This window comes from Alosa sapidissima, chromosome 13 (genome assembly GCF_018492685.1).
Source record: "Alosa sapidissima isolate fAloSap1 chromosome 13, fAloSap1.pri, whole genome shotgun sequence".
Lineage (NCBI taxonomy): Eukaryota > Metazoa > Chordata > Actinopteri > Clupeiformes > Clupeidae > Alosa > Alosa sapidissima.
The window spans coordinates 24891063-24903562 of NC_055969.1; the positions used below are offsets into that span (position 1 = coordinate 24891063).

Below are 12500 nucleotides of genomic sequence, written 5' to 3' on the forward strand. Positions count from 1 at the left end.
ACTTGTGCATATTCCTATTCTTAAACATTTACCAGGGTTGTGCAATATTCAAATTGCTTCGTGTTTATAGACCCTTTCAACAATAAAAACAAAAACAATGCTTGAACATTCTATTTGGGCCCCAATCTACTTCCTCTACATTAAGACAACATATGGAATGTTAAAAAGGAAGTCTTGTGGGGCCAACTATGATGCTGATAATGGAACTCTCTTGAAAGGGTCCATTGCTACCTCAATAGAGTCCCGAAGTGTGACGTAGCGTTTCCATGACGGCAGAATCACTGGATCTAAACAAACTTTCGAAGTGGCATAAATAGCATTGAATGTAGACGTGTGGCATCATTTCTAGCTAATAAAAATAAAATATATCCATTTAAACGTGTTTTACCTGCTAGGCAGCAGCTTAGCCACATAACACGGATTCCCTGGCAGGTGTAATAGAAAGAAACAAAATTCCAGTGGATATTTCACGTCTTCTCAAAGACTGGCGGCTGTTAAGAGCGACGTTTTTTGCCAAAAAAATAAAGCCATGCTAAAATAAAACTCTGTAGTCACGAATTTGATCGTGTTGGTATGAATATATGTTGTAGTATGTGATTCCTACAGTGTAAAAAAAATATACTAACGTCTTAGAAACGTTGTAAAATTATTGAAATAGATTAAGAAAGCCACCGCTATGGTGATTTCTAATGGTAGATTGATTTGTTTAGATCCAGTGAAATTGCTGCCTTGGCAACACTACGTCATGGCTTCGGTACTCTATTGAAATGCAAGTGAAATTCAATTGGAATTTAAGAGCCAGTTTCAATTCAATTCTGGAATTTTGCACAAGCCCGACATTTACTATTTAGTATGCTGAAAAATAGCAGTCCGTATATATGAAGAGTTTGGTTCCAAAATGCTATATCTCTAAATCTAAAAACATTAAAAAGTCATGCTATTTAATTGTGTATTCCAGGTAATATCAATCAAATTGCTTTTGTGTTGCTTTGACTGAGTAAAGATATATCAAATAACAATACCCATTTACAGTTCTACTGAAATTACTTGGAAAACAAAATGGGAAAAAATGATTTCTGAAAATTAATTAAAATGGGGGATTATAGCGTTTTGAAACCAAACTCTTCTATCAACTAACTAATCAATCAATTTATCAATGAATCAATCAATTTATGTAGAGAAAAAATCACCATGTTATTTATAAAATAACAAGTAATCCGATAATCCAGTAATACAAATGAATAAGTAATAAAAAGTCTCTGAAGATGTCCTTGCCCAAGCTGTGCCCATGCTGTGCCCGTGTCCTCGCCCCTGCCCCTTCTTCAGTGGCCACATCAGTAGTAACAGCTCCGTTGCCCCCTCCCCCCCTCCACACACTCCACCCAGCTCTCATGCCCATCTTTGATCCCATCATGGATTCCCATCGCTCCATAAATCCTCAGCCATAACCATAAAACCACACATCTGACAGAGTCATTAGCTTAACAGAGGGGAAAAGCACAAAAAGGAAATGTAACTATGGCAATTTGCTCGAATTCAGCTTGAATTGCCAGTCCAGCAATCAGGGCTTTGGTCTCTATCAGTTTCTGTTCTCAATAGTCTTTGCACGTCAGTAAGAACAAAGGTCAACTGGACGCTGATTAGGTCAAAGGTCGTATAGGTCAAATGGATCTGTCCTGTGATGTCTGTTTGGGGTCAGAGTGGGTGGAGTGTGAGCTGTGGAATGTGTGAAGCACAGAACATCTTGCTCTCATCCGGCTCTGATCTGGCCCTGTTCCGGCTCTGATCTGGTTGATAACATTGGCAGCTGCTCTCTGTAAACCTTCATACTGTATATACAGTATAAAGATGTCAATACGACAGAACAGCAGCGTTAGCCGTGAAGAGCATCGCAGTGAGAGGAGGCCTCCCAAAGATTAGCCGACGAGAACCGAAAGAGTGACGAGAACCAAAGATTAGCCGACAAGAACCGAAAGAGTGACGAGAACCAAAGATTAGCCGACGAGAACCGAAAGAGTGACGAGAACCAAAGATTAGCCGACGAGAACCGAAAGAGTGACGAGAACCAAAGATTAGCCGACGAGAACCGAAAGAGTATAGGGAACAGAGAGGAATACAGAGTGTATATGTGTGTGAAACAGAGATAGACAGAGAGAGAGATGAAAAGGATTGAGAGACTATAAGACTAAAGCGAGTGACTGAGTAGAGAGAGAGAGAGAGAGAGACAGAGACGCGGTGCTCTGACATTGAGACGCGAGTGCGCTGATTGACGGGCCTTTTGGGAGGAGGCATTTTAAAGGGCGCCGTTTACCTCAGTGGCGGGCAGGCCAGACAGGTGAATGGAATGAGAATGCCGCCATTGAAGCCTCCACTTCTCAGTCCGAGCACATATTTCAGCCACACTTTATAGATCACAGCACCCAGTGCAGAGAGAAGCCTGTGTGTGTGGGTGTGTGGGTGTGTTGTGCAGCTGAAGTGTTTCAGTATTATCCTGCAGCTTTCAGTATTGAATTAACCTTTCAGATTTCTGTATTGCATCTTTTTCATGTTTATTGTGGGTCTTCATATTTATTTGTGTGTGTGTGTGTGTCACTCCTTAGGCGAACCCTGACTTTGTGCGCAGTGGAGAGTTCACCTTGGAGCGAATGGGGGTGGTGTACAAGGCCAAAGCCCACCTGAAGTCGCCCTTCGACCCCGAGAACAAGCGGGTGAAGGGCATCTACGACGCGCCCCTGGATCAAAGCCATCTGCACAAGGCCAGGATGTAACTGCCCCCCCCCCCCCCTACCTCCCTACCCCCGCCCCTCTTCTTTTGCCCCGCATGGGGAGGGTGGGCGTGTCTACAGCTGGAGGTGGGCGGAGTGGGTGTTGACATGCACCAATCACGTCAGAGGATTGTTGTGAGCTGAGCCGCACAAAGATACCATGAGGGTCTGAAAGGGGAGGGTTATAAACCTGCCCTGATCACGGCCACATGGTTATAAACCCGCCCTGATCTCACCCACATTTTATGGTGAGAAATAAGCCGTTTGTGCCTTAAAGTCAAGGATACCACGTCTTTTTTTCTAAAAAAGCAAAGAATTTCAGTGATTTTGTAAAGAAATACTTTTGTTTTTCAATGTCTTTTTAATGTACCTTTTAATCACCAGTCAGAGTATTAAACAACAGATGCTGTAGCCTCAGGTAGCTCAGAGGACTGTGGTGCTGCTTGTTGTACTGTCAGGATACCATACAGCAGATCTTGTGCTAGATAGCAGTCAAATCTCATTTATTTGGTGCAGTTATTTTTTCTTTGTGACATTTCTAAAACAGACTCCTGTGGAACCAACATTGGACTTTGAAGTGATTATGTACTGCCGAATGTAAAATTGTACGATGGTCAGTGTTTTTTAATTAAACAGATGGAATAGAGCTAATCTACATACATAATGTAATTACATGTCCAATGTACATACATACATACATAAGTAACCATTTGATTACTCACACAATGACAATACCACCAGTTATAATCCACTACAATTTCTTGAGAGTCTTAAATGAAAGTGAATGTGAGAGTTATGTTCTGCCAATCTGCAGCTAGTTCCTGAGGGATAGTTGCTAAAGCAATAGCAAAGCATTATTATGGGATATTGCCTCGCTCAATATCGTGCTTGTATCTTGCAAGGTTAGAGATGAATAGTGTATAGCTGCGCATGCAGCACCTTGCAGTCATTCCCTTTTTAATCACAAAGAGAACCGATTTGATATCAATCTATGCCAGCCTTCCTACTGAAGTATTTTATGCAAAGCCAAGTAGAAACACTAATTGCTGGCCACTAATGCTTTGAGTGTGACATATACTGTACATGCAGTAAGTAGTTCTGTCCAGACTGTGTGCAGAGTGCACCGTCATCAAACCTGTGCTGTTGGAAATAAAGATTTATGTTCTATGCACATTTCTTATCCTCACTATGTTCCTCATAAAATTACATGGTTAAATGGAAGAGCCATTGAGTAGTAGTGGAAGTGTGCACATCCCCACCGGTGAGGTGCAGGGCAAATGGAACTAGAACGGCAAAGGAATGAGATGCCCACACTCTGCTAAAACTCCCATGTGTTGCAACGTTTCGACCCTGCTGGGTCTTCCTCAGGCAAAAGAAATGGAAGAGCCAACCACCACAAGCGGGCATATAGCATTACTATTAGGCAAGGTAACATGTAAAAGAGAATCATTACACAGCATACCACAATTTATTCACACTATCTAAAGACAATTGCTTTTTAAATTTGGACACACTCTTGACTGTTTCAGACATTTTTTACCACCTCAAGGTTATATTCCCTATTAGGGACTGGACTCTGACAGAGACAGAACCTCCAGAGGAGCAGTGGGGGAGGGGGAGATGTGTACATGCCGACCCCAGGAAGGGTGTCCTACTCCTGGGCGTTACCACTGGTCAGGTTTCACCTCCATCGGGGTGCCTGAGGGGGGCGTGGCAGGGCTTCCCCCGACCTCACAGGGGTAGAGTGGCCTCTGGAGCCGGCTAGTGACCTGGGGCAGATCCTGTCTGTCCCAATCACCCTGACACAACACACACGAGCACAAATGCACAAACAGGCACATGTACATAAACACACATACATAGAAATAAACACATACATTGGCTCACAAACATGCGCACACACACACACACACCATACATTATACACTATAAACTATAGTGAAATTACCGTATTGAACATTTCTTATCTGAAAGTACTGTTTAATTTGGGTTTATAAATGAGTTGACTGACAAAATATGTAAATTGTCATTAACAGTGCCTGGAAACGGCCCTGTGGGGCTGGACTGCTGTGAAAGGATTTCTGAGAGCACGTATAGTAGAAACCTCCTACTTCCTCAGAGAGAATGAGTGTCAAAGTGTCGAGTGGGATTGTTTTGGAAGTTGGCATGTCAGGGTCATGTCACGAAATGTGAGTTAACCCTTAAAGGTGTAGGTTTTTGAACATTCTAAGTTCCGCAACAATTGAAGGTTCTAAAATTCTATGTTGAATTCAATGAACCCAGATATTCTTTAGAATGTTAATTTCCCAACATTCCCTTAAGGGTTAAATGTGAGCCATAGACTGTGCAACACAACTGAGATGTTGTAGAATAAGATTGTGACATCAGGTAATACAATTGTCATGTCCGTGAATGTCAATGGTGTCACAGAAATCATTTGTGATGTCAGAGAATGAGATTGTGATGTTATGTAAATGATGTCACAGAATGTCATTATGTGAGTAAATGAGACTGATGTTAGTGAGTGAGTCAAGCCAGCCACACACCAGCACTGACATCAGTGTTGTGAGTGTGTGTGTGTGTGTGTGTGTGTGTGTGAGTGTGTGTGTACTCATCAGTGTTGTGTACTGTGATATCCACATTCGACTTCTGCTTTGTTTCCATTGTTTTCTACACATCAAGATGGTGGTGAATTTGCGTTGCTAGTAGGGGTGGGTGGACAGGAACGGAGAGCACAGCTCAGCTCTTATGTCGGCACGGGGAGGTAGTGTGTGAGTGTGTGTACTCACAGGGAAAAGCTTTGCGGTAGACTGGATGCAGTGCATGGAGATGAGGGAGGTAGTTTGTGTGTGTGTGTGTGTGTGTGTGTGTGTGTACTCACAGGAAAAAACTTTGCGGTAGACTGGTTGCAGTGCATGGAGATGGGGGAGGTAGTGTGTGTGTGTGTGTGTGTGTGTGTGTGTGTGTGTGTGTGTGTACTCACAGAGAAAGGCTTTGTGGTAGACTGGTTGCAGTGCATGGAGATAGGGGAGGTTGTGTGTGTATGTGTGTGTGTACTCACAGGAAAAAGCTTTGCGGTAGACTGGTTGCAGTGCATGGAGATGGGGAGGTTGTGTGTGTGTGTGTTGTCTGTGTGTGTGTGTGTGTGTGTGTGTGTGTGTGTGTGTACTCACAGGGAAAAGCTTTGCGGTAGACTGGTTGCAGTGCATGGAGATGGGGGAAGTGGTGTAGAGTGAGTCCAGCACCTCGGCGCTGAAGGCGTCCCAGTGCAGGGAGTTGTACTGCTCCATCACGTTGGGCTGGGCACAGGTGCACGTATCATCCCCATGGAACCTGGAGAAGCCAGGCAGAATAGGTGTGAGAGTGCACATGAGTGTGTGTGTGTGTGTGTGTATGTGTGTGTGTGCACGCTTGCACTCATGTGAGTGTGTGTGTGTGTGTGTGTGTGTGTGTGTGTATGTATGCGCATCTGTGTGTGTGTATGTATGTGTGCGCATCTGTGTGTACGCATGTGTCTGTGTGTGCATGTGTGTGTGTACAGGTGTGTGTATGTGTATGCTTGTGAAGAAAGTGCAAAATTGAGGGGTCAACATCCTGAGTACCACCAGTGAAGGAGTGGAGCTTGTAAAATCCCTGTGAATAAGCATCAGCTGCTATAAAAGCCCAGTAGAAACCTCAATGTAACAACAGTAGATCACATTTCCATTTCTGTTCAAGCTAGATAAGAGCCTCTCTCCAGCTCCATTCAGAGAGGACTCTTACTTACTCTTACTGTCATGTGTGAATAGCCAGCCTGTGGAGCCAGGTACTTGTTTGTGTTTTTTTATAGGATGCTGGGAGGCTTTTTATAGCCGTGTTTCCTCATTCTGCGCAATCTCAAAATCATTTTTTAAAACGCTGAAGGGCCTACATTTTTTTTTTCTTTTTTCATTCAAAGAGCTCTTTCTTGTTTCTAAAGGCCAAATAGGGGTTCTTCAGATGTGTATCACTTCAGTGGCGTTTACCAGAGGACCGTGGTAGTCCTTTTGAATGCCATGCCATTTTATTTTACAGTAATATGCATGACAAGACTTGTTCCACAGGGCTTTAAATAGATCTGTGAGAAATTCGGATTCTCATATAGACTATGGAGCGGCGGTGCTTAGGAGGTAGAGGAGTGTCCAGTCACCAGAGGGTCGCTGGTTCGAGCCCACACCCCTCCTGACCCTATCAAAGTGTCCTTGAGCAAGATGTATAGGTCTCTATTGTAATATTATCATGTGCAATATTACCATAGTGTTATGATGCTGTTTAGAATAGGGCTGTGTGTGTGTAATGCAGACTGTGCAATATCATGTGCAATATTAACTATTAACATGCAGACTGCAATATCATGTGCAATATTAACTGGATTGTAGCAGTATGGGGGGGAGGGAGGGGGGGGGGGGCAGGCTGTGTGTGTATGTGTGTGGGTACAAGTATGGGTGGGTGTGTGTGGGTTGGGGGACTTTGCTATGTTTGTGTGGATGTGAAGTTAGCCTATATCTATGTTTATACTGTATGTCTCTGTGTTCATTGGTGTTAGCTCACCTTCTGTGTTAATGTATGTTTTCTCATTTGTGTAACCACACTCTCTCGATTTGCCCAAGACATACGGTATTTCTCTACCTAAAAGACATTAAAGCCTTATATTATCTATCTTATCTTATCTTATCTTATCTTATCTTATCAAGATACTGAGCCCCAAACTACTCCTGATATGCAGGTTGGCACCTTGCATGGCAGCCTCTGCCATTGGTGTACGAGTGTGTGTGTGTGAATGTGAGGCACAAAATTGAGTATGGAGTAGAAAAGCACTATATACTGTAAATGCGTCATTTACTCATTCATCATTAAGGACCTCCTTATTAGTGGAGCACCAATGAAGGTAGGTGCCTGCTTGATCACCCCAGTGAAATGCTCTCGAAAGCTGTTCTGTTGATGAGGATTTTTGCCCACAAAGGTTGCTTTGTTGGTGTTGCATTTTTTTTTTTTTTGATAGTAAATACGCTTAGGTGTTAATTAACAGGTGTGATAAATCCCCTACCTATTGCACTAGAAATTCAACATCTCTCCTGTGTGTATCTGAAATTGATCTAGGGTGATCTATAGGGTATCTATCTATCCATCCATCCATCCATCCATCCATCCATCTATCCATCTATCCATCTATCTATCTATCTATCTTTCTTCCTTCCAGGCTCTGTAGAACACATACTCATACATTATGGCACTATAGAGGAAATTGAATTGAAGAATGCAGTGTTCAAAACCTGTAGCATCAGCTGCTCAATCAAGGTTGTATCCCGGACATAGGGGAAAGAATATATATACTCTATGTGTTTGTGCATGCATCCAAGTGAATGGAACATTCTGCAGCATTATGAAGAGCCGTGTAATACATTTATATATTACACAGCTCTTCAGAGTGCTGCAGAATGCTCCATTCACTTGCTAATTCTAAATAACAGACCGTTGCTAAGTATAACAGACCGCTGTCAAGGAAAATGGGCTTTGTGCTTCTAATTCACGTCTTTCATATTACTGCGCAAGGACTGGAACTTCATTCAAAAGTGAAAGCAGACGGTTGATCAGCTGTGTTCTAAAGAATGTTTGATTCAAATTCAGCGTGTGCTGTTGCGAACTATTTGTTTCTCACCAAAAGCCACAATGAAACGGTAACAAATAGGCTATAGCCTAGGCTATGTGGGCTAAAGAGTCATATCGTGGGGAGTTTATAGTTTCGTTTTGGCAAGTAGCCGTGTAATAAGCGGGATAATGTATAGGACGCCGGTCATTATCGGTAAAATAGGTCCCTTCAGGGCGGAACAAGACCCCTCCGCTGCACGTCGTGGTCCGGTTCGCCCTGTTAGGACCTATTTCCCGATAATGACCGGCATTCTATACATTATGCCTTACTTATTTGTGTCTGTGTATGTGTGTGTGCGTGCATGTGTATATGTGTGTGTGCGTCCAGACACGGGGAAAAATATTTATATAATATATATATATTTATTTGTGTGTGTGTGTGTATATGTATGTGCGTGCGTGCATGTGTGGTGTGTGGTGTATATCAGATGTATAAGCAGCTGCCCCGGGGTCAGAGCTAAGATCAGAGCCCCACTGATGAAGAGCCATGAGCCTGCCGGTCTGCCTCCAGCTGCTGTACCTGTTGATGAGGCTGAAGTACTTCTGCAGGTATCCAGGGTCCACGTGACTCTTGCACAGCTCCAGCTGTGTGCGTGGGTAGTAGTGGACGTAGTTCACACACATCTCCTCCTCGATGCCAAAGCCACCCTGACACCACACAAGACCAAGAAGAGGAAATCGTTTGCTTATGTCTTAAATTTGGATACATACTGTACTGTACATGAATACGATAAAAACTGACTATTTATGAATCTTTGTATGAATACTTCTTGGTGTGTATATGGCCCAGGGAATCAAGTCGTATGTTCTAATGTCAATAAATCTCATTCTTCTAAGCAAGAATCAAATTAAAGAACTCAAAAGGAAAGGAAAAAGAGTAAAAGGAAAAACAATTGAAATGAGTGAACGCAATACAATACATTTCTGAAGTTTTCATTAAGTTTGGTGAAGTTTCCCTAATGCACAAAATGACTAACCGAGTGTTAGCTGTTGGATGAAATTGCCACAAGATGACTCTTAACACGGATGTGCTTAAGCCCCAAGTGATTTGGGAGAATGAGTCACCATAATTAGAACTGCTGCTGTTTTCAATGGGCAGTTCAATTTATTTCCCGCACGAATCCAAAGTTTAACTCTGTTCGATGTGTTTTTGAATTGTGTGGAGGCAGCTTGTAACATGACTCTACTTTGGCTTGTTTACCCCACCCAATTAAAATATATGACTGTCAATTAATGACCCTTGTCCACCTGCAGTGCGACACGACCCCCCCTCACTCCAACTAATATTTTAATGGCTGTGTTTTAACGTTGGGTTTGTTTTTGTCTGTGGTCCTCCTCAGCCCTGTCGCAAATCAGTTCAGCAGAGTCCAGACTGATTAGTTTAATCTGTCTGTCGTGTGGACAGGGTGCTGACCATCCCTGAGGCCAGAGGGCCTGATGGACTCATGTTTTTATGTTCGTCCACACTAATTTGCAACGGCTCCGGCTTAAAAGGAACACGGGGTCGTCGCTGGATCCAAATCATTCCATTTCGGGTGCTCGGGCACGATGGTGCTGAGTGAATACATGGCAGGACTTTTACTTTCTGGACCCGAACATTTACACCGGTGTGCTGTGTTCTATTGCTACTGTAATTCTGTAATTCTACTCAACTGTGACAAGTGGAGACTTAGGGGCAGCTGTTGAGTTGACGGGGCGACTCACACCTGGTGTAGTCCCCTCTAGAGGAGTGTATTTTGTCATGTTTGGCAGCATGGGGACACCGGATGAAAGTTACGTAAGGGGGTGGAGGGGCAGTGGGAACAGGGAAAGAGACCTTGCAAACTCACTCGTGTGTACCTGGGATCCCTGTGTGACCCTGGCAAGACACATTTCATACTGTGTGTGACGTTCTGTGAGTGAGTGGGTGATGCTGTGTGTGTGTGTGTGTGTGTGTGTGTGTGTGTATTATGGGAATTGTGCCATGGATGACAACAGCTGCAGGATTGACTCATTTTACAAGGTTATGGATGATCAGCACAAGTCAGTGGTTTGCACATGCACACTATGCACCGAGATGTGATAATTATATTTTTCTGTGCATTCACGCGTACTTGGGTGCTGTTTGGGAAACATTGAACTTTATTGGCTATGTGTGTCATCGACAAGCACCTACAGTACAGTATGTGAATGCATGCGTGTGCGTATTCTATTTAGGTTTGGCCATATTGTTTTCGTTGTGTGTGTGTGTGTGTGTGTGTATTGTATATGTGTAGTATGTGTGTGTGTGTGCGTGTATAAGGGGGCAAAGCTGGTGTATGTGGGGACCATGTTCTTGCTGATGTAAAGGGAGTACAGTACTCACCACTGTAGGTTTGTTTCTGTCCTCTGTGTTGTACGTGCATTTTGTTATGAGGGCATCACCCTATAGATACACACACACCAAGGGAGAGAGAGAGGTGGGGGGGGGGGACAAAGTGAGGAAGGGTGAGTATAATTGATGATAGTGCAAAACACAAACATTAAAACCGTTCACCTTTCTCACCCTATAAATATGAACAAACTCCAGAGGAAGAGAGAGAGAGAGAGAGAGAGAGAGAGAGAGAGATTTCTTTTAGAAAAGAAAGAGATGTAAAGAGAGCAAAGGCGAGGGAGATGAAAGGGCAGAGCACAAACATAAAACATCTGTTTATATTTGTTTGTGTTTGTGTGTGTGTGTGTGTGTGTGTGTGTGTGTGCGTGCGAGAGAGCTGGTCTGCCTGGTCTCTTATTGAGTGTGTGGGCCTGTGTGTGTGTGTGTGTGTGGGCGCTGCTATTGACACAGTAAATGCAATGGTTCTGTGCTTTTGTCGCTGGCTTGCAGGCCCCGGGCAGTTCCTGTGATGTCTGCTTTATCTCTCTCTCTCTCTCTCTCTCTCTCTCTATCTCTCTCTATCTCTCTCTATCTCTCTCTCTCGCTTGTCTATTTCAGTCCGCCTCAGATCCTCCTCCACCACGCGTGTATCACACCAACACTAAAACGGCCTCCTCGCGGTAAAACAAGCCAAGGCAAACCCAGCAACTACTCACCGGCAAAACATTCACCATCTTCTCCAATGTCCGGATTATCTGGGGGCCAAAACAGTGTTATCCATCAGGAGCTGTCTTAAGAACATCATTCCGTGCTCATTATTTAAAGGAGTACCGTCACACCGGTGTGACGGGAATGTTGGGAAATTAACATTCTAAAGAATATCTGGGTTCATTGAATTCAACATAGAATTTTAGAACCTTCAATTGTTGCGGAACTTAGAATGTTCAAAAACCTACACCTTTAAGGGTTAATGGATTTTACTATCAAGCCCAATGAGATTGTCCTACTGTGGCACACTGACAGAACCAGTGATAATGCTGTGCTTTGTAATTACTGGGAATGTGTGTGTGTGTGTGTGTGTGTGTGTGTGTGTGTGTGTGTGAGTGTGTGTGTGTGTGTGTGTGTGTGTGTGTGTGTGTGTGTGTGTGTGTGCTTGCGTAGAGACTATAAAATAAAAAAATAATAATCTGAATATATAGGATGGGCTATAAATAATCTGAATATATAGGGTGGGCTATAAATAATCTGAATATATAGGGTGGGCTATTCAAATATAAACATAAAGGATGTTCTATAAAATAATCTGAACATATAGGAAGGGCTATCCATTAATCTGTGTCCACCTGGTAGTGTGTGCTGAAGTGTTTGTCCTCTTGCACCATCTCCACCTCCCGGCCCCCGCGTACCAGGACCGTCCGCACCGCTCGCCCAGCCAGGTGTGTGTGCAGCTGGGACGCGAAGATGAAGATTCCCCCTGGAGGCAGAGCCTGGAGGGCAGAGGAGACGGAGATGGAGAAGGAGAAGGAGAAGGACCAGGCAGCTGGGACAAGACGTCAAGTGCAAACGCTGAGTAATCGTTCCCTCCTGCTGCCTTTTCAAAAACGTCTAACTTTTTACTGAGTCGTCCAAGCCACACTAAACAACTTTTTTTCCCAAAAAAGCAGATAAATGATCACCTTATGTGTTATGTTTGATATAAGAAATAAAAAATAAGTGCAATAATTACATTCTTAGAC

At 43.5% G+C, this 12500-nt stretch overlaps 2 protein-coding genes across 2 annotated transcripts in view; one reads left to right on the forward strand and one right to left on the reverse strand.

The window, feature by feature from the left end:
• sardh (sarcosine dehydrogenase) overlaps positions 1-3936 on the forward strand; it is a 78138-nt gene extending 74202 nt beyond the window's left edge. Inside the window, exon 21 of the mRNA XM_042059454.1 lies at positions 2601-3936. Within this exon, the coding sequence (XP_041915388.1) occupies positions 2601-2768 (168 nt within the window). The 3' untranslated portion in view covers positions 2769-3936. The remainder of the gene's footprint in view (positions 1-2600) is intronic.
• A 283-nt stretch (positions 3937-4219) lies between these two features.
• The window catches only part of dbh (dopamine beta-hydroxylase (dopamine beta-monooxygenase)), a 21560-nt gene continuing 13279 nt past the window's right edge, over positions 4220-12500 (reverse strand). Inside the window, exons 7-12 of the mRNA XM_042059455.1 lie at positions 12108-12251; positions 11481-11519; positions 10777-10836; positions 8953-9080; positions 5939-6098; positions 4220-4564 (exon numbers count right to left, since the gene is read on the reverse strand). Coding sequence (XP_041915389.1) covers positions 4430-4564; positions 5939-6098; positions 8953-9080; positions 10777-10836; positions 11481-11519; positions 12108-12251 — 666 coding nt within the window. The 3' untranslated portion in view covers positions 4220-4429. The remainder of the gene's footprint in view (positions 4565-5938; positions 6099-8952; positions 9081-10776; positions 10837-11480; positions 11520-12107; positions 12252-12500) is intronic.